This window comes from Lynx canadensis, chromosome C2 (assembly GCF_007474595.2).
Source record: "Lynx canadensis isolate LIC74 chromosome C2, mLynCan4.pri.v2, whole genome shotgun sequence".
Classification (NCBI taxonomy): Eukaryota; Metazoa; Chordata; class Mammalia; order Carnivora; family Felidae; genus Lynx; species Lynx canadensis.
The window spans coordinates 5,116,234-5,134,719 of record NC_044311.2 but is presented as its reverse complement, the minus strand read 5'-3'; the positions used below and the strand labels follow the sequence as shown (position 1 = coordinate 5,134,719).

Here is an 18,486-nt window from a genome sequence, read left to right as displayed (position 1 = left end):
TTCATCCACCCAAACTGAAACTTTATCCCCATTCTCCCCTACTCACCAGCTCCTGGCAACCACTCTCCCATTTTTAAATATACATATTTCCTACTCTGTCCACTGGCAAGGACTAAATCATGACCACCCAGCAGCAGTAAGGACCCCTGGGCCCCAGATTATAGTCTCTAAATACCATCCCCACTAAAATAAACCAGATTTCCTTGGAGAAATGGCCAATTCCAGAGCTCGGGCTGGGAAAGTACGGAGTGAGCCTACAACATATTCTCTTGCCAGAAACAAGGAAACTATCAAAGACTAATGGAATTGGGTCATAAGGACAAGAGCATCAGCTTGAAGGGGATTTCGTTGGTCGAAGATGGGATAATTTGAGCATCCAAAATAAAAACGACTCTATGGAATTAAACTATATAGCTTTGTTAGCAGTTATGATAAAATACTAAGAGAAAAAGAAAAAACGGGTAGGAAGAGGGAGAGAGAGAGAGAGACAGTGAGAGAGGACAAAGTCATTAAACATCACTGCAGATCGCTAGGACACCAACTCATTCCTCTGCACATTGATAATTAAAGAGACAGAATTCAGCATTTACCCTTACTTTCTAGTATGAACTGTATTTCAGGATAACCAAAAAGCTCTAACAAATGAGGGAAAGTTTTGTATACAGAAGAATTACAGTTCAGTAATGTAGAAAAAAGATAAAATGAGAAAATCAATCTTGCAATCCTAGTGAAATAACAGAATCAGGTAATGGTCATCAATGAATGGTGAAACCATTAAGCTAAATATTCATGGAGAACTTAACAACGAAGGAAACAGGCTGTCACCAGCTGAACCCACTGATGAGTCCCATCACCAAAATGCATAACAAGTCAGTATGCGCCTCTGCTGGGATGTGACCAAAAGTACAAGGCAAACACAAACTGCTTTTTAAATCTGAGTGTAATTATGCTAGTTTATAGGAATTCCCAGTTTACAGGAAATGTGGAGAATTAGAACAAGTTAAATGACACTAAGAAGCAATCAGCCAAACAAAAATGTGCATTATTCCACAGGAAGCCTTTAGAATAAGCTAATAGGAACAACAAAAGATTGTACAGGGATTTTCTACTTTCAAAGAGATGTAAAAGAGATTTAAAGACAGATCAACTAAATACAATGGAACTTAAATGGATACAGATTTGAACAAAGCTACTTTATAAAAGGATCTTTTTTGGACAATTGGGATATCTGAATATGGACTGGATATTAAATGACATTATTATCATTGTTATGTATAAAAGAACACTGTGATTATATAAGGAAAAAATATTTAAAATTTTTTTAAACGCATAACGAAGTACTAGGGAAAAAAGTAAATGCATGGAATGTGCTTTAAGGTACTCTTTCCCCTGGGGCGCCTGGGTGGCTCAGTCGGTTAAAGCAGCCGACTTAGGCTCAGATCATGGTCTTGCGGTTCGTGAGTTCAAACCCCACATCAGGCTCTGTGCTGACAGCTCAGAGCCTGGAGCCTGTTTCGGATTCTGTGTCTCCCTCTCTCTCTGCCCCTCCCTTGCTCGTGCCTGTCTCTCTCTCTCTCTCAAAAGTAAATAAACATTAAAAAAAATATATTAAAAAATATTCTTTTCCCCACCCCCCAAGCCAGAGAGGGAGAGAGAAAACAAATATGGCAAAATGTTGGGTTGTTGAAGTTGGGTGATACGTTCGTGGATAATTTGTGTATTATCCACTTCCATGTATACTTAGAAATATTCGACGAATTAGATAATAAAAAGTCAAATAAAGTAGCAACTCTGCTCAAAAAAAACAAAAAAACCCCAAAAAACCTTTCTTCATGGACAATATAAAACCTTTGCAACACACACAGGAAAATGAAGTAAATGCAGTTGACCCTTGAACAGAGCAGATCTGAACGCCACGGGTCTGCTTACATGCAGGTTTTTAAAATTTTTTTTTTTCAACGTTTATTTTTTTTTTTGGGACAGAGAGAGACAGAGCATGAACGGGGGAGGGGCAGAGAGAGAGGGAGACACAGAATCGGAAACAGGCTCCAGGCTCTGAGCCACCAGCCCAGAGCCTGACGCGGGGCTCGAACTCACGGACCGCGAGGTCGTGACCTGGCTGAAGTCGGACGCTTAACCGACTGCGCCACCCAGGCGCCCCTCATGCAGGTTTTTTACAGTACAGTATTATAAGTGTATTTTCTCTTCCTTATGATTTTCTTAAAAACCTGAGTTTCTTTTTTCTAGCTTACTTTATCGTAAGAATACAGTATGTAACACATACATAAAATACGTGTTAAATGACTGTTTACGTTATCGGTAAGGTTCCAGTCATCACTAGGCTACTAGTAGTTAAAGGCTTTGGGGAGTCAAATCTTATACACAGATTTGTAACTGCACAGGGGGTCGGCACCCCAACCCCCGCCCTGTCTGAGTTTCAACTGCATTTGCTTCATTTGCTCGTGTAATATCCATAGGAGTGGAAATTAACATAAATACTTCGCAGACAGTAATTTTAAAGTCCAGAAAAGTGAAATACCTTGATGGAGTCGGAACAAGCCCAAGAGCCCCTGGGGTTTGTGATTTCCATACCAAATGGTTTCGTTGCAAACCAGGGCTTGTGCTGTAGGCCCTGGGCAGTGTTGTGCAAGGCACAGATGCCAAGCAGGAGACAAAGGATTCTGATTCCCCTCTAGGAGTGGGGCAGCTCTGGGCTGGGACCCCACCACACACAGCAATGCTCCGAGGCCTGTGCCACCGCACCAGCAGAGGCAGGCCGTCTGATCCAGAAATCACTTTCCTTCTGAAGACACACTGGTCAGAAATCTACTTACTGGAAAATACAACGTAAGCCCACTAAATGAATCTGACTCCTGCAAAATAAGGCCAGGAGGAAGAGGAGTTCTTTTCCCAGTGCGGTCACAGACACAGCCCGGGACCTCTGGCAGATCCCTTCCTTGGATCTCGGCTGGGACAGAGCGAGGGGTGGCCCCTCTGGCCCGGCCAGCGTGCTCCTCATCTTCGTGGCCTGCTTTGAGCCCGTCCCCCTGCTCCCCCCCCGCCCCACCCCCAGCCAAGCCCTGTCCGGGTCCCGGCAGTTCCAGATCTTCAACCCTCTGTGAGTGGAGCGACCTCCTCTTCCTCTGCCCAGACCCTCCTCTGCTTCTCCCAGACAGCTGCGGGTCTCCATCGTGCTCCCCCGCAATCCCTGCCCCACTACGACCACAGGATTCTTCATAAAATGGCACATCAGACCTCAGCATAAGCTCCTTAACATGCCAACAGAAATGTCTACGTGGGGGGACCTCTGCAGCCTCCTCTCCCCTCGGCCAGCTCCCCAACGGGCCCACGCTTGGGCTCCACCCTGGCTGCACATGACAGCACCTGGGAAAGCTGTCAACCTACTGATGTGCCACCTTGAGACTGAGCTCTTAGTCTGGAGAAGACCCAGGCAAGGGTGTTTTCTAAGTTTCCCAGGTGATTCTACTGGCAGCAGGGTAAACACTGGACCCTGGAACTTCCATAACCTCAAACACGCATCTTCCTGCCCTCCGCCCGCCCCCCCCCCCCCCCGGCCCTCAGGCCTTTTCTTCACTGTTTCTTCAGCCAGAAATAACTCTTTTCATTCCTCCTCCCCTTCACCCATCTCATTCCTACTCAGCCTTCGGATCCCAGCCTCCGCATCCCTCCCTTCCCTTCCCTGACAGCCCGAGTCCGGGCAGGAGTCCCTCTTTCCCTCTCTCGTGAGATGTACTCTCTAGCAGGCTGGGGCGCCTCTGTGGAGGCAGGAACTGGCTATGGGGCATCCCCTGGCACCCAACGGAGTCCTGCCCACGGCGGGGTCCTCAGTGCACAGTTGCCAGGGGGCAGCCACAGATATAAACCAAGTAACAGTGATGGTTCCCACGTACCACACACTGCTGAGGGCCTCACCCACGCACGCCAGGTGCACCAACCCTCACGGCGTGCGCGTTGCTCTCGCCACTATGGCACTGCGAGGATTTGTGTGTCTGTTACCTCTGCGAGACGTGGGCCTCACGTGGCACCAGGGGCCCACCAAGAGTCACAGGAGATTGAGGGCTGGTTCCCAGGGAGAACTTCCTTCTGCCCACCTGCCACACACACCTTTCGGGTAGCATCGGTAGCAACCTGAGGGGACTCTGCCCAGCCCTCTGTCTGGGCTCCAGGGGCGGGGGGGGCTGCCCCACCGGCACTTATCTCACCGCAGTGCCCATGCCATCTCCCAGCCAGGTGCTTTCCGTGGAGGGTCCTGGGTGAAGCATTCGCCAGCTTGGTGACTTAACAAGTTTTCTGTGAAGTAGGCTCGCAGACGCCCACTCTCTGCTTGCAGAACCCAGAATAATTAATCGGGAAAGCGTTTCCGTTTCTACAGGTCTGGGGTCTGTTGTGCTTCTGAACACACCCTCGCCACGTGCTGCCTGGAATCACATCATGTCAGAACTGGGAGGGACACGGGACATCGTATTAGCCACCTGTTTATTTTACAGAGGGGAAAACTGAGGCCCCAGACAGCCAGGAGTAGCTGAGAATCCAAAGTACTGGGAAGCTCAGTAATTACAAGAAGGCAAACGGTGCCAGGCTCTGCAGACTTTCACCTACTGCTTGCAACCACCCTCGGATGTGGGGAAGGCCAGTTCAATCCTTACTGAGGGAGACGTGGAGACCGGGGAAGTTAGTCACACAGTGGTGACCCAGGCCTGCCTGACTCTAAGGGCCCTGCTCCTCCGCTGCCCCCCTGCTTCACCACTCTGCCCCGTGAATGCGGGATCGGCCTCCTCCTGAACATCCCCAGGGAAGAATGCACGGAACGGTGCCGTATTCTGTTTCAGACAGCCTGTTTTCCTAAGGGGTCGGTCTAAGGTGCCAGATAGAGGCAGACTGTAAATGCAGGCCTCCTGACTCCAGGCCCAGGGCTAACATTCCAAATTTTTTTTTTTAACATTTATTTATTTTTGAGAGATAAAGACAGAGCATGAGCGGGGAGGGACAGAGAGAGAAGGAGACACAGAATCTGGAGCAGCTCCAGGCTCAGAGCTGTCAGCACAGAGCCAGACACGGGGCTCGAACCCACAAACTGTAAGATCATGACCTGAGCCGAAGTTGGATGCTCAACCGACTGAGCCACCCAGGCACCCTGAGGACTAACATTCTAATACCTTCGTGGTTAGGTTCAAATCAGGAGATGTTACCAAAGGAAAACTACCAAAGCAATCCTTGGAAAGACAGTCTAAAGCAACACGCAGAAGTCTGGGCTCTCCCGTCTGAGAGGGCACACGTTCAGGTGGGGAAGGCACCAGAGCAACAGCCGGATGGAGAGCGCCCTCACCTGGGTGAAGTACATCCTGGACGAGTTGGAGCCCAGGAGCTTGCTCTCAATGTGCTGTTGCACCCGCTCCAGGATGCTGTCCTCGTGTAGGAAGTGAACCTCGTGCTTTGTGGGGTGCACGTTGACATCCACGTTCTGGGGGCTGATCTCCAAACTGGCAGGGGGAAAAGAGAATAGTTACCCCAGCAGACTTGGGAAGGCCAAATGACACAGTAGTCAAAACTTCAAGCTCAAGCCGGAGCGACAGGATTCTCCAGCTGTGCAGCCCCAGGTCACTGACATCATCGTTCTTTGCTGCAGTTTCCTCATTTGTAAAATGGACACAATGTACAGTGGGGATTAAATCTGTGTAAAGCACTTCACACGGACCTGGCACATTAATTCTACGTCAGCTGTTACCATCTTTCCAGAACTAGTGGAACTTCTTACTGAGTGACCTGGGGCAAGTCGCTTAACCTCTCTGGATGGGTTTTCTCATCAGTAACCTGTCCCCTACTTACTTCTCGGTATTATGAGGATCAAAACAAGAATACACGAGAGAACTTTCCATCATTAAAATCTAACACAAAGGTCAGTGGAGAGGCTGTGCCAGCTCCAAACCCAGCTTTCATCGTGTGCTCCGCGACCACAATGTGAATCTCTGTCAGTAGAGGGCACTGGAGGGACCCTGGGGGAGGAAGACGGGGGCCAGGTAGGGGGCAGTTTCCGTCTGGTTCGGGGACGAGACCTGTTACCCACCTTTGTTTCACCAACACAGTGGCTGGCATGTGGGAGGCGTTCAGTGAGATTCTGCTGCATGAGTGAACACATGCAGGAAAACTGTGCCCTTTACCGTGAGAAAGGACAGAACACCCTTTGGCCAGCGGCGCACGGGACTCACTCAGATGGAGCTACTGGCAAGCCCGTCTCTTTTAAGAGGACGGCAGAAAGGGATTTGCTCCTTGTGACTCTTGGGTGTGGCGTCTGCTGCTACGTTACCTGAGGTACAGGAACGGGTGTGTGTTTTTGGGCAAATAGGCTGCATACACGGTTTCAATGGCTTTTCTTAAGGAAGCTGACTCTACCAGACGATCTAGAAAATAAAAGGAAAGTAACTGGCTCAAAACTGTCCTGAAGGGAGAGGTAACGGGTGCACATTCATACCATGCCATGAAATCACTCAGGAAGAACACTTCGGGAGTGACAGCCACAGCAGGCTCCAGGAAGGCCGCTTTTACGTGTTGCCGTGTCTCCCTATGGGCTTGGGGCTCTCTCCGCTCACCCATGTCACAGATACGCGGGAGGGTGGTCAATTCGGCCTGCCCGCTTCCCTTCCCTCAGTCTGCCCGGGCGGACTACCTCGCTGGGCACAGTGGGCAGTGAGCCATCGGCTCTCAGACTCTTCATGCTGCAACACAACACGCTGGCCGCCTATCGCAGGTATCACAGGAGACAATACGCTGGTGACTAGGTAAACTCTAGTTCCGAGTGCTGAGCACCACAAGAGAGGTGTGTGCTAAGTGGTGGGAGGAGAGAGCAACCGATTCTGCCCGGGTACCTGGTGTGGTAGGGGGCAGTGTTCCAACAGTGGGGTGTCCCAACTGAGCGATGAGAGCAAGAAAGTTTTCTGGACACTTCGGGCAGTACGGATAGCTAAATGTACATTTAAGGTAATTTAGGAAATGAGGCAGGTTGGAAGGGGGTGGATGGAAAACACCAAAAGATGGGAGAGGTAAGACAAAAACCAGAGGAAGATCTATTTTCACAAAACACAGCCTTCCTTTCTCCCCCGACAGGTGACCCGCTGGTGACCTGTTCTTCTGGGTCGGTGTCGCGAGGACAGGTCCCGTGGTTTTATTTCTAATGAGAAGAGAGGCTGTGATCTTATCAATGAAGAGACCGTTCTTCTCTGAGTGCTCAGCACCCCTGCAGCCCCTCAACAGTGTTGCTGTACTTGGGGACATGTGCCCTGAGCACACAGGCCTGGAGCAGGTAGGGGCACCTGAAAGGGGACGGTCAGAGTCCCTCTGCTGCGATTTCTGGACTGGAGACACATTGAGGGAGTGTTCCTTGTCCCACCACCCGAGTGAGAGCACACAGTGCAGAGATAACCCGATGATACACCTACAAGTCTGACCTCTCTGCTTCTGGAAACCTGGTATCATGACCAGGCTGCTAACACTGATGCACAGCCCGTGCGGTGAACAGCTCACCAGAAGCACAGACGTGAGCTACGCACGTGGCACTTACACGGATTTCTGCTGGCCTGTTCGGTAGCCAACACATGTGTTAAAAAGCAGCGATTCTTCATGGTTGGGAAAAACAAATGAAAAATACTTCTGAGCTTTGATAAAAGCAAACTTTGTTACACATCAGGCTTAAGTCCTTCTTAATAAAGTAGGAAAAAACCCTACTATTATAGATCAGTTTAACAGAACGTGTCTATGAAATATTGACTCTCTCTTCGCTGTTCTATATGGCTTTGAAAACTGCTGTAAAACATGTACAATCTAGGGGCACCTGGGTGGCTCAGCTTCTGAGTCTTGATTTCAGCTCAGGTCATGATCTCACACTCATCAGACTGAGCCCCAAGTTGGGCTTTGTGCTGACAGTGTGTAGCCTGCTTAAGATTCTCTCTCTCCCTCTCCCTCTCTGCCCCTCCTCTGCTCATGCACTGTCTTTCTCTCAGAAAAAAACCCATGTATAATCTGGGACATTTATAGCTGGTTATCATTATAAATGGAACAAAGGAATATACCATTTTCAATGGCAAGCAAACAAAACTGTAATTGTGAATTGCTTTAAACAAGAAAGGTAAAGGATCTATATGATAAAAATGGTAAGTGCTGGGGCGCCTGCATAGCTAAGTAAGTTGAGTGTCCGACTCTTGATTTCGGCTCAGGTCAGGATCTCACGGGTCACTGAGATTGAGTCCCATGTAGGGCTCTGCACTGACAGCACAGAGCCTGCTTGGGATTCTCTCTCTCTCCCTCTCTGCCCCTCCTCTGCATGTGTTCTCTCACTCTCAAAATAAATAAACATTTAAAAAACGGTAAGTACCAAACAAATGGAATGATGCATCTCAGGTTGGAAAATTAAAAACCAAATCAGACACATTTCTAGTTCCCCTGTCAGTCTCTCAAAACCATATAATATGCAATTAAGTAAAAAGCAGCAGAATGCAAAACGTTATTTACTTAACAAGCAGTGATCATGTAAACAATATGCCTGCAGAGAGATAAAGAGTGGAGAGGAAATTCACAAAAATCAAATTCATTAGCTAATTTCCTCCTTGATTTCTGGTACTGCCTCACTGTATCATAAATAACTCATTCTCTAAAAAGAAAATCGCAAGGGACTTTGCTAATGACACCCAAGGTACCCCTCTCCTTGTGTCCTGCTGTTGCCAATTCAAACAGTGAATCTTGATCTCGAGAAAGAACAAACATCTGCCTGGGGTCTGCTTATGAGGTTCTGATGCCAGCAGATGAGGAAGCTGTTCGGACTCACGGGTCTGTGTTGCCCTCTCCCGGGCTCCCTCTCAAAGGCAAGCATCAAGAGGCCTCTGCAACAGCCAGCCAGCGCTGAGCACGTATCCGAGGGCTGAACAGGCGTAGGCCAGAAATTATGAACACCTCCTTACCGAGCCACACTTCAGCATGAGGGTTCCCTGTGTGTAATCGAACCTGTGGATTAGGAATTTTTCCATGGTCCCATAAAATTCTCTGCAGACATGGTCCTTTTCCACTTACGGTTGATGAAGAGTAAGAAGATACACTTCTTCACGGAGTAATTTGCATTGGATATAAAGCCATTCATTTTGAAGGCTAGGGTTTTATCCTCACACCCGACTTCTATCAGTTCTCTGGTTGGAAAAAAGAAATTCTGAGGCTTTTGAAGATAATGGAAAATTCAAACAGTATAAAAACTCAGAGCAGGAAAGTGAGGGCTCCTTCCCATAAATTAATTCTGCCAAATAAGGACCCAGAGACTTGGTCTGTTGAGGTCTTCTGGGCCCACACATCCATGCATGTGTCCAACCACCCACTCACACATCCGCCTGTTGTCCATCCGTCTACCCACCTGCCCACCCAGTCACTGTTTTCAAGCACTTATGTTATATGCCAAGCACTGCCCTGACTGCTGGGACATAATCACAAACCTTAAGCTCCGAGACCTTGTTTTACTGAAACTCTTATGTATCTTAGTAACTAAGTCCCAAAGACAAAACTCCAAAAAGACTCATTTTCTACTGAACCTCTTACTATATGGGATAGCACCACAATGGGGATGTTCCTCAGAGCTGTGCTCATGGGGAGGCAGGTTAATAAGGAAGTCTCAGCCTCACTCATCTCTGCCTGCTGGTTTCTCTGCCTGGAAAGCTCCCATTGATAGCCAGCTAACTCCTCCATATCCTTCGCGCCAGGGCTTAACCTCATCAAAGAAGTACCTAACTCTATCACTCTCCTTGACCCCGAGAGATTCTCCTGTTGTGCCTTATATTTTTCCTTTGAGACATCCAGCATGACCACTCATGAATGGCATAATTATCTCATGTGTCTTTCCAACTAGGTATGAGTCCTCGGAGGGCAAGAAGCATTTCTGCTTTACGCCCTACTCTGTTTCTCAGCGCAGCGCCCAGCAATTAGTAGGCACTCGTGAGGCATTTGCTGAGTGTATGCTAGAAGCTGTCATGTAGTAACTCTGAGGCTGTGAGCAGAAAATACAGCTTGTGCTGTTTCTCCCACACAGTAAACCAGCAAATCTTTTCTTCCCCCCAGATATCTCAAGAGGCTGGTATTCTGGAAACACGCTTTGGGGAACGGCTGCTCTGTGGGATTTCTAATCTCTTGTGGTCCCTAGGAATCTCGTAACGACTAATTCTGAGTCTTCAAATATAATAAAGAAAACTCATGAAAGTTTCCTTGTACAATAGGGTTCTCCCTCTGCTCTAGGAACACAGTTAAAAGACTTAATTCATTAACAGTAAGAGAAGGGTAATTAAAAGCAAGTTGACTGTTCCCTAGTTCGGAACTTGGTTTTGCTCAAAGAATGAATAATTTGTCCTTTCAAGTAGAAAACTGGGCTCTGGGACTACTGTTGCTGCTCCTAAGATCTTTGGAAAAAGTGAAGTCAGGGTCTGTCTTCTCCATCGGTGTGTGGCCTGCATCTAGAGCATGCGTGGCACACAGCGGGCTCCTAGTATTTCTCCCTCAGTTGATGGCACGGGCACTTTGGGCTTGGCAGAATCCTGAGGTCTAGCCAGGACTCTTTCCTTGACAACGTAGACTTGGTAACATTTACAAATCTGCTTTCCACCAGACAGGGAAGTCTTTAAGGACAGGAAATATTTCGTCTTTACATCCCTAACTTCTGGCACAAAGCCTAGAATATGGGAGGCAATTAATAAATGCTGAACGATCACAAACAAAGTCCCAAAGTGATGTTAGGGAAATATCAGGAAAAGAAGGAACATTAGAAAATGAAAGAATTCTACTACCCTATAAACATTTTAAAGACAGAGACTAGAGAGAACACACTGATTGACAGCCAGAGCCTCTAGGAGATAACATGCACCCAAGAAGTGTGGATTCCATGAAATAATGACTCCAAGAACGAATCTGAACCATGCAAAGAAGCCTGCATATTTCATTAAAGCAAACTCTTAAGGCAGGTACTACCTTGACAGATTCCAAAATAATGTGAAAAATAATAAACCAAGACGTGGAATGCAGATTTCTTAAAATATGAATTATCAACATACCGGCTAACAGCATTTCCAAAGATGGAGCGAATATTGTCTACAGTCGTGGCACTGGGCAGTGTTCTAACGTCAGCCACTGTCTCGCCTTGCTGATAAACAGAGCAGAAGATACGACTTACTGTCTCACAGCTGTGAATGAAAACATCCCAACCTTACCTCCACAGGTGAACTCTTAAAAATCAAAAACATCCCTTTTTCTGATACAAAACCGACACTTACTTTTTTAACTGAGAAACCAATGCCTGAATTGTGTATTGAATACCTGGCAAAGAAAGACAACAGAACACTAAGCAGCAAGAAATCGCCTAATGCACAATATAAGGCAGAACCCCCTTTTGGTTAAATAAATTGGTGGGGTTAAGTGATTTAAACAAAGATGTAGACAGTCAAGAATATCTCCATATGTCATATTTTACCCACAGGAAAATAAGCCAGCACAAACATCATGGAGACAATCAATGCCAAATGTGGCAGAATCAAACAAAAACCAGGGTTGTTTGCTTTTCCAGGGTGCTGAGTAGATGCAGGGGTACTTTAACACACTCTCCTCCTTGCCTACAGCATTACTACCCAGACCCAACAGGTCTAGGTGCTACATCTTGAGAACCTGGCCTTTACAACTCCTGAACTCTTATTCTCTCTCAGAGCCCTTCAAGACACCCCCCCTCCTCATTCGCTTTCTCCTTGGCCCCCGGCCCTGCTCCAGCATCTTCCAGCCTTTTCTCAGTTGGCTGTTATTTATTTATTATTCCTCCTCCCATGGACCCCATGAACCGAAGGACTGTGTCTAGCAAAATGCATTTATTCAGCTAACAACTAGGAATTCACTTGACCACACCTAGAACCAAAACAGCCAACCAGAACTCTCTTATTTCCAGGGATAATATTTTGATGCTGCTTGTACAAGGCCAGGGAAAAGCAAAGACACCTGAGGTATAAGTCTGTTCCACTTTATTAGGAGTATATGTTTTATTCATTTTGGAGTTTTGAGAAATACTGGAAAACAGTTAAACCGATCTCTGCTACAATTCAAGGACATGCAGGCTTGGCGAGCCCATGCTGAATCCACTGAACCAGCAGATGAAGTAAGTCTACAGCGGACATAATGTTCTTTTCACCTGCCCTGCCTTTCACTTTCTTCTTTTAAGAGCCCCTAGCTTTCCTCTGGGAAACTACCTCTTCCCCATTCCATCTGATAGACCCTTAGACTGCCAATCAAGGAATCTCCCACAGACAGGAACGCACGATGGGGGTACCCAGGCCCTGCCAATCAGATGTACTCTCCAAGGAAACAGATGCTTGAGTAGAGACGGGAAAAGAACGAAAACAACTGCAGCAGGGCCACTAGAAAATTCGAAGCCACCCCGGTTCTCGTGTCTTCCCCAGGGAGCAACTACTGACACTTGTTGCCACTTGGTGAGTCACTCCCAGCCTTCCCATGAATTTCTCTTAGGCTCAAAAGTCAGCTGGAGTTCGTCTGTTTTGCTTTCCACCAAAGAACCCTCACCGATTCAGAGACCAACTGCTCTCTCCTGGGAGATGAGAGAAAGCCCAGAACTGGCGACCAAACCTTGATCAGAAACCATCTGTAGGCTAAAACACAGCGTACTCTTTTCCATCTAGCTCGGAAACGGTTCTCAATTTATAAGCAGGGGAACACATTTCTTTGGTGAGACACCTCAAAGAACCACTCCCAGATTTTGGACTGTACCTGCCAACAACTTCCAAAATTTTCCCATACTCTTCACTCGGATTTTTTAAAGCTTTCCTCCTTGTGGATATGTTGTAAAAGAGATCTTCCACCTGAAAAGAAGATTTTTTTCTTGTAAATTCACAGAAGTACATGGAAATGAAGACCCAAGCTATCCACCTAAAGCTGGCTAGCAGAGAATCAAACTGTACTTACCAACAGTACAGTTCTAAGCACTGACTGGGGAGGGGGCAAGAGATAAGCCAGCCTTAGCAAACAAAGGAAATAAAAGAGATTTTTCCTGCTTCTCATTTCATTCACTGATTCCTCAAATAGGTACTGGGGGCTTTCTCTACAACAGGCTCTTTGCTTTGTGCTGGGAATACGAAGATAAATAAAGCACAGTCTTACCCACAATAGCACACAATTCAGCGGGGCAAACATGTAAATTTACAAATAACTGTACTATCATATGGCATCCAAACGTATTTTTCGAACTAAGAATAATAATAAAATTTCTGAGATCATTTGGGCTTCTTGGAAATCACACTGTGGTCACCCTGGATACAGGATCTGTCTTAACATGCACTTAGAAGCACACATTCATTTCTGCCTCCTGCCTGCTGTACAAGTCTAGGGCTAGGAGCCTTCAGGGAAATGTGCCTTAGCTGGGACTGGAGGTGGAAGATGGCATGCATAACCTGACAGTGGGGTGCTTTACGGGATCACACAATGGGAAGAGACCAAATGTGGCACCACAGAAAAAGGCAGCATACTAGACTTTTTCTGATGAATGATACAATCGTATTCCTCAAACAACCTCTGAGTGGGCAGATATTCTTTGTTCCATTTGATAGTTGGGAAAAGCAAGGTTAAGGGACATTAAACAACTTGCCTCTGGACACACAACCATTGAGTTGCAAGACTGAGATGACACTCTTCACTCGAGTCTTTCCGGAACTGAGTTCAAGGTCCTCTCAATGCCAACTACCTTGCCATTCATTTCTGCCATCCCCATAAAAAAAGATGCAGGGAGTACACAGGCTGCCATGCCACAAAAGCCAATAACCACGCCTCTTGTTTAGACAGTAATTATCTGCTGTTTCTTTTAACTAGCAAGACTTCATTTTATTATTGCTTTGGAAACTCAAGAGACAATATTATTCCTTATTTCAATATTTATGCAGCGCTCTTTTTCAGCAACTTATACTCTCCTGTGCCGTTCGTACCGTAATCTGGGTCCCCTGATTGCCTGCACATGGTTTAGGAGGAGCTGTCAGCTTTCCATCTGAGTAACTTGCTCTTAAAAGAAAATAATAAGAGATTATTAATATCCAACAGAAGCAGAATACTTATCCAAATGTAAAAAAGAAAATTATACAACAGATTAAAATATAGCCATATTATTAGACTGTCACTTTAAAAAAATTTTTTTTAACATTTATTCATTTTTGAGAGATACAGCACAAGCTTGGGAAAGAGAGGGAGACACAGAATCCAAAGCAGGCTCCAGGCTCTGAGCTGTCAGCACAGATCATGGCACGAGCCGAAGTCAGATGCTTAACCTACTTAGCCACCCAGGTGCCCCTATATATTGTCTTAATTACGATTTCTTTCTTTGTTTTTCTACTATTCCATTATTCCAATTGGATACGAAAGAAAGAAAAGAAAAGAAAAGAAAAGAAAAGAAAAGAAAAGAAAAGAAAAGAAAAGAAAAGAAAAGAAAACCCTATTCTAGCAAACGTTGCTTTTTAGTTCCTGAGTTTTGTTTTGTTTTTTATTTTGAGAGAGAGAGAGACAGAGCAACAGGGTAGGGGCAGAGATGGAGGGAGACAGAATGCCAAGCGGGCTCCATGCTGTCAGCACAGAGCATGATGCAGGGCTCAAACTCACAAACCATGAGATCATGACCTGAGCTGAAATCAAGAGTCGGATGCTTAACCGACAGGGCCACCCAGGCATCCCAGTTCCTCAGTTTCAAGCTACAATGCAAATTGCCTATGGTGAGAGTAAAATGTCTTCAGTAATTCTGTAATCATTCATGGAGGGGCCATCGCACAACAGACCTGCAGAGGCCCTGGTAATAAAGAAAGGCCCTGGAGAACCCTCAATCTAGGGACAGACTTTTCCCTAAAGTGTAGAACACTGTCCTAAGTGATCTGGAGAAGGAAACATTCAGCTTGGGGTCAGGAAGGGGGGTGAAAGCATCACAGAAGGGATGACAATTCATCTGGGCTCTAGGGAGGAACAGTTTCAGGGAGAAAGCAGGGAAGACCATCCAGGAAGAGAAAAACATAAAAGCTCCGAAGCTTTAGAACACATGGCAGCTGGGGACTGGTGGAGAAAAGAGGCTGGAAAGGTGGATGGCAGGCACAGTGGGAGGGTGTGCTATTTAGGGATCGCTCTGGATTTTATCCTAGTATGTAAGCTGGGGACGGGGGGGGTCACTGGAGGTCCCAAGCAGGAGCGTAACATAATTCCAGAGGTGAAGAAACAGAGTTTGTGTCCCAGTCTATTTTAGGAAGACATTAATTTGTGAGAAGAAATTCCGATCACATCAGTGCACGCAGATCCTAGGGCAAGTCTAATGCACAAAGAGTCAAACTCTCCCAGCAACAGGGCTGCATACTCTGGAATGCCCCCTTTCCCATTACGCTACACATCTCTCTGTTGAGGACTGAGAAACAGGCAGAACTGCCATCGTTAGGGCTATTTTTTCTGTGTTAATTATGAACAATCTGTAGGATTAAAAAAATTTCTTTTTACCGTCCCCCTGGATCGGGTACTCCTACCTGTCTCCCACGAGTAAGTGGCGAGTGCTTATAAAAACAAAGATGTAACCCTGATTCCTCAAATCCTGTTTTTGTTCTGTTCCAAGGCTGTTTGTCAGCCTCTGAAAACTGCATCGGCACAACAGAGAGCCAGTGGCCACCTGTGGAGGGCAAGCCAGCACAGGCATGCACCTGTGGCAGGGAGCTGCTGGCTCACAAGCCAGCAAAGGAACCGTGAGCCTCCAGCACCCCAGCCACAGACCTGTAATCAAAGTAATAACCTACTACAGGGCACGGGAGCAGAAGAACATCCACATCTGCCACCTACTTAGAATACATCTGTGTAACAGTTTGTAGGCACTTATAATGCGTCACATCTTATCTGTTAAGAATCCATAAATAAGATTATTACCTAATAATCATCCCTCTGGATTATCAACTAATCCAGAGAGGAAAGAAAACTTACTCAAAATCTTGGTCAAAAAAGGTGACACTAGTGTTTAGACAAGGTTACTTTGAAATCTAGGCATAAAAGCACGTTTCAGGATGAATATATGAATAAAAGCAGCCTACCCCATACCTGTATGCGCACTTTGCATCAGCTGTTTTGGTTGTAATAGTAACGTGAGCCACGTGGCTGATGCTGGCCAAAGCCTAAGGAAGAAGAAAAAAATGGAATGAAAGAAAAACTCACTGCTGGGTCACCCACTGTCACCTCATTACCGAGAAAGGTGATCTAAATCTAAATTTCCCCTTCCATTTTGTATTAACAAATGGCAACGATGAGCATTTTCTGCTCACTCACTTGCATGACCTGTAAAAAAGGGCTATCAAATTGAACTTGTGGCATATTACTAGAACAGGGGGAAAATATATATTAGAAGTCCAAAAGGAAACACATCAGAGTATTTACTTTAAATCCAGTATAGCTAACATACAGTTCTTCGTTAATTTCAGGTGTACATTATAGTGACTCAACAATTATGTACATCACGATAAGCATACTCTTCATCCCTTTCACCTATTTCACCTGCCCCTCCCCCGCTTTTGGTAACCCCCCATTTGTTTTCTACAGCTAAGAGTCTGTTGTTTGGTTTGTCTCTCTTTTTTTTCCCTTTGCTTGTTTGTTTTGTTTCTTAAGTTCCACATATGAGTGAAATCATACGGTATGTCTTTCTATGACTCACTTATTTCGCTTAGCATAATACACTCCCGCTCCATCCATGTGGTTGCAAAGAAACACACCAGGGTACTAATGTGTCAGCAGCAAGTGCGCTCAGGCAGCAGAAGTGCAGGCATGCTTAATAATATTCTCAATAATTTGCCTCCCAACAATTTGAAAAGTTGCCTTCAGAAACGGGAGCACTCCAAGTAGATAATGTCGCATACTGGTACACAAAACTGTTTTCAAAACTTACGTGTTTAGAAATGTGAATTTAAGGTTATGAAATTGAGACACAACAAATTTTTTGAAAATGACCACTCCCCACCCCTCCCCTCAACCTTGTCACCAAGACTGGTTTCCTAGCTCACTGGAACCTGTTTCTCCTCTCTCAAGGGCATCACAGCACATAAAAATGCAACCAGCACTGCAATGGGGTCTGTGTGACAGCATCTCGGAAGACGGTGAACACGCAGCCTGTGGCAGGTTCGGTTCATTCATGAGGAACATGGCTCAGGCTCCGAGATTACCAGGTCCTGGCTGGGTTTCCCTAGTTGACGTAACTGAGGTAATTTTCATCATGTCAGATGTAAATGACTTTGAGAGCTGCATAAGGCGGACACGAAATATATAGAGTATGTAGCACAACAGTACATAATGCCAGAAAGACAGCATGCCATTGGCAGAGGTTCTGCTGCTTTAGGGGCTTTCGCACCAGAAACGGAGCAGAAACAGACTCTGAAGTCAAACTGCCAGGGTTCAATCCCCCGCTCGTCACTTTCTAGCTGTGTGCCCTGGCCATGTTTGTTTCTTTCCTTTCCTTTCCTTTCCTTTCCTTCTTTCTTCCCCCTTCCCCCTTGATTTTTTTTAAGTAATCTGTACACCCAACGTGGGGCTGTCCTCACAACCCTGAGATCGAGAGTCACGCACTCCACCAACTGGGCCAGCCAGGCGCTCCTATTAATACTTCAGAAGGGGGCGCCTGGGTGGCGCAGTCGGTTAAGCGTCCGACTTCAGCCAGGTCACGATCTTGCAGTGCGTGAGTTCGAGCCCCGCGTCAGGCTCTGGGCTGATGGCTCAGAGCCTGGAGCCTGTTTCCGATTCTGTGTCTCCCTCTCTCTCTGCCCCTCCCCCGTTCATGCTCTGTCTCTCTCTGTCCCAAAAATAAATAAACGTTAAAAAAAATTAAAAAAAAAAAAGAAATACTTCAGAAGGGTCAGTTTCCTCAGATGTAAAACAGGGTAGTAACAGAACCTCGTCTACAGAGCTACTGTCAAGAGTTAATGCATACAAAGTGCTGAGAACCAGGGAAAGAACACATAGAAATCCCTCATTAAATCCTCCTTGTTTTTAAAAAAAAATTTTTTTTAATGTTTATTTTTGAGAGAGATGGGGGGAGGGGCAGAGAGAGAGGGAGACACAGAATCCAAATCAGGCTCTAGGCTCTGAGTTGTCAGCACAGAGCCTGATGTGGGGCTCGAACTCATGAACCATGAGCCGAAGTCAGATGCTTAACTGACTGAGCCACTCAGCGCCCCAATCTTTCCAGTTTTAATTACAGTAAAATAAAAGCCCAAAGATCTTCTCCAGCTAGGCTAAGGCTCCAGGAGGCCATGGGCTTAGGAACTGATGCAGGAAGTTGCAAAGCCACAACAGAGCTGCTTTCCTAGGACTTTACCAGAAGCACACTTAAAATCAGGGCTGCCTCAGGGTAAACAGTATGAAACTGCTTCTATCTGGAATAATTCAGGGCTCACTGTTAAGCCAGAGGGT

The 18,486-nt window shown here is 46.2% G+C and overlaps 1 protein-coding gene across 1 annotated transcript in view; it reads right to left on the bottom strand.

Moving 5' to 3' along the window:
• The window catches only part of MLH1 (mutL homolog 1), a 44,137-nt gene that overhangs the window by 18,240 nt on the left and 7,411 nt on the right, over positions 1 to 18,486 (bottom strand). The window contains 8 exon segments of the mRNA XM_030329963.1: positions 5,348 to 5,501; positions 6,326 to 6,419; positions 9,079 to 9,191; positions 11,091 to 11,179; positions 11,310 to 11,352; positions 12,802 to 12,893; positions 14,010 to 14,082; positions 16,132 to 16,205. Coding sequence (XP_030185823.1) covers positions 5,348 to 5,501; positions 6,326 to 6,419; positions 9,079 to 9,191; positions 11,091 to 11,179; positions 11,310 to 11,352; positions 12,802 to 12,893; positions 14,010 to 14,082; positions 16,132 to 16,205 — 732 coding nt within the window.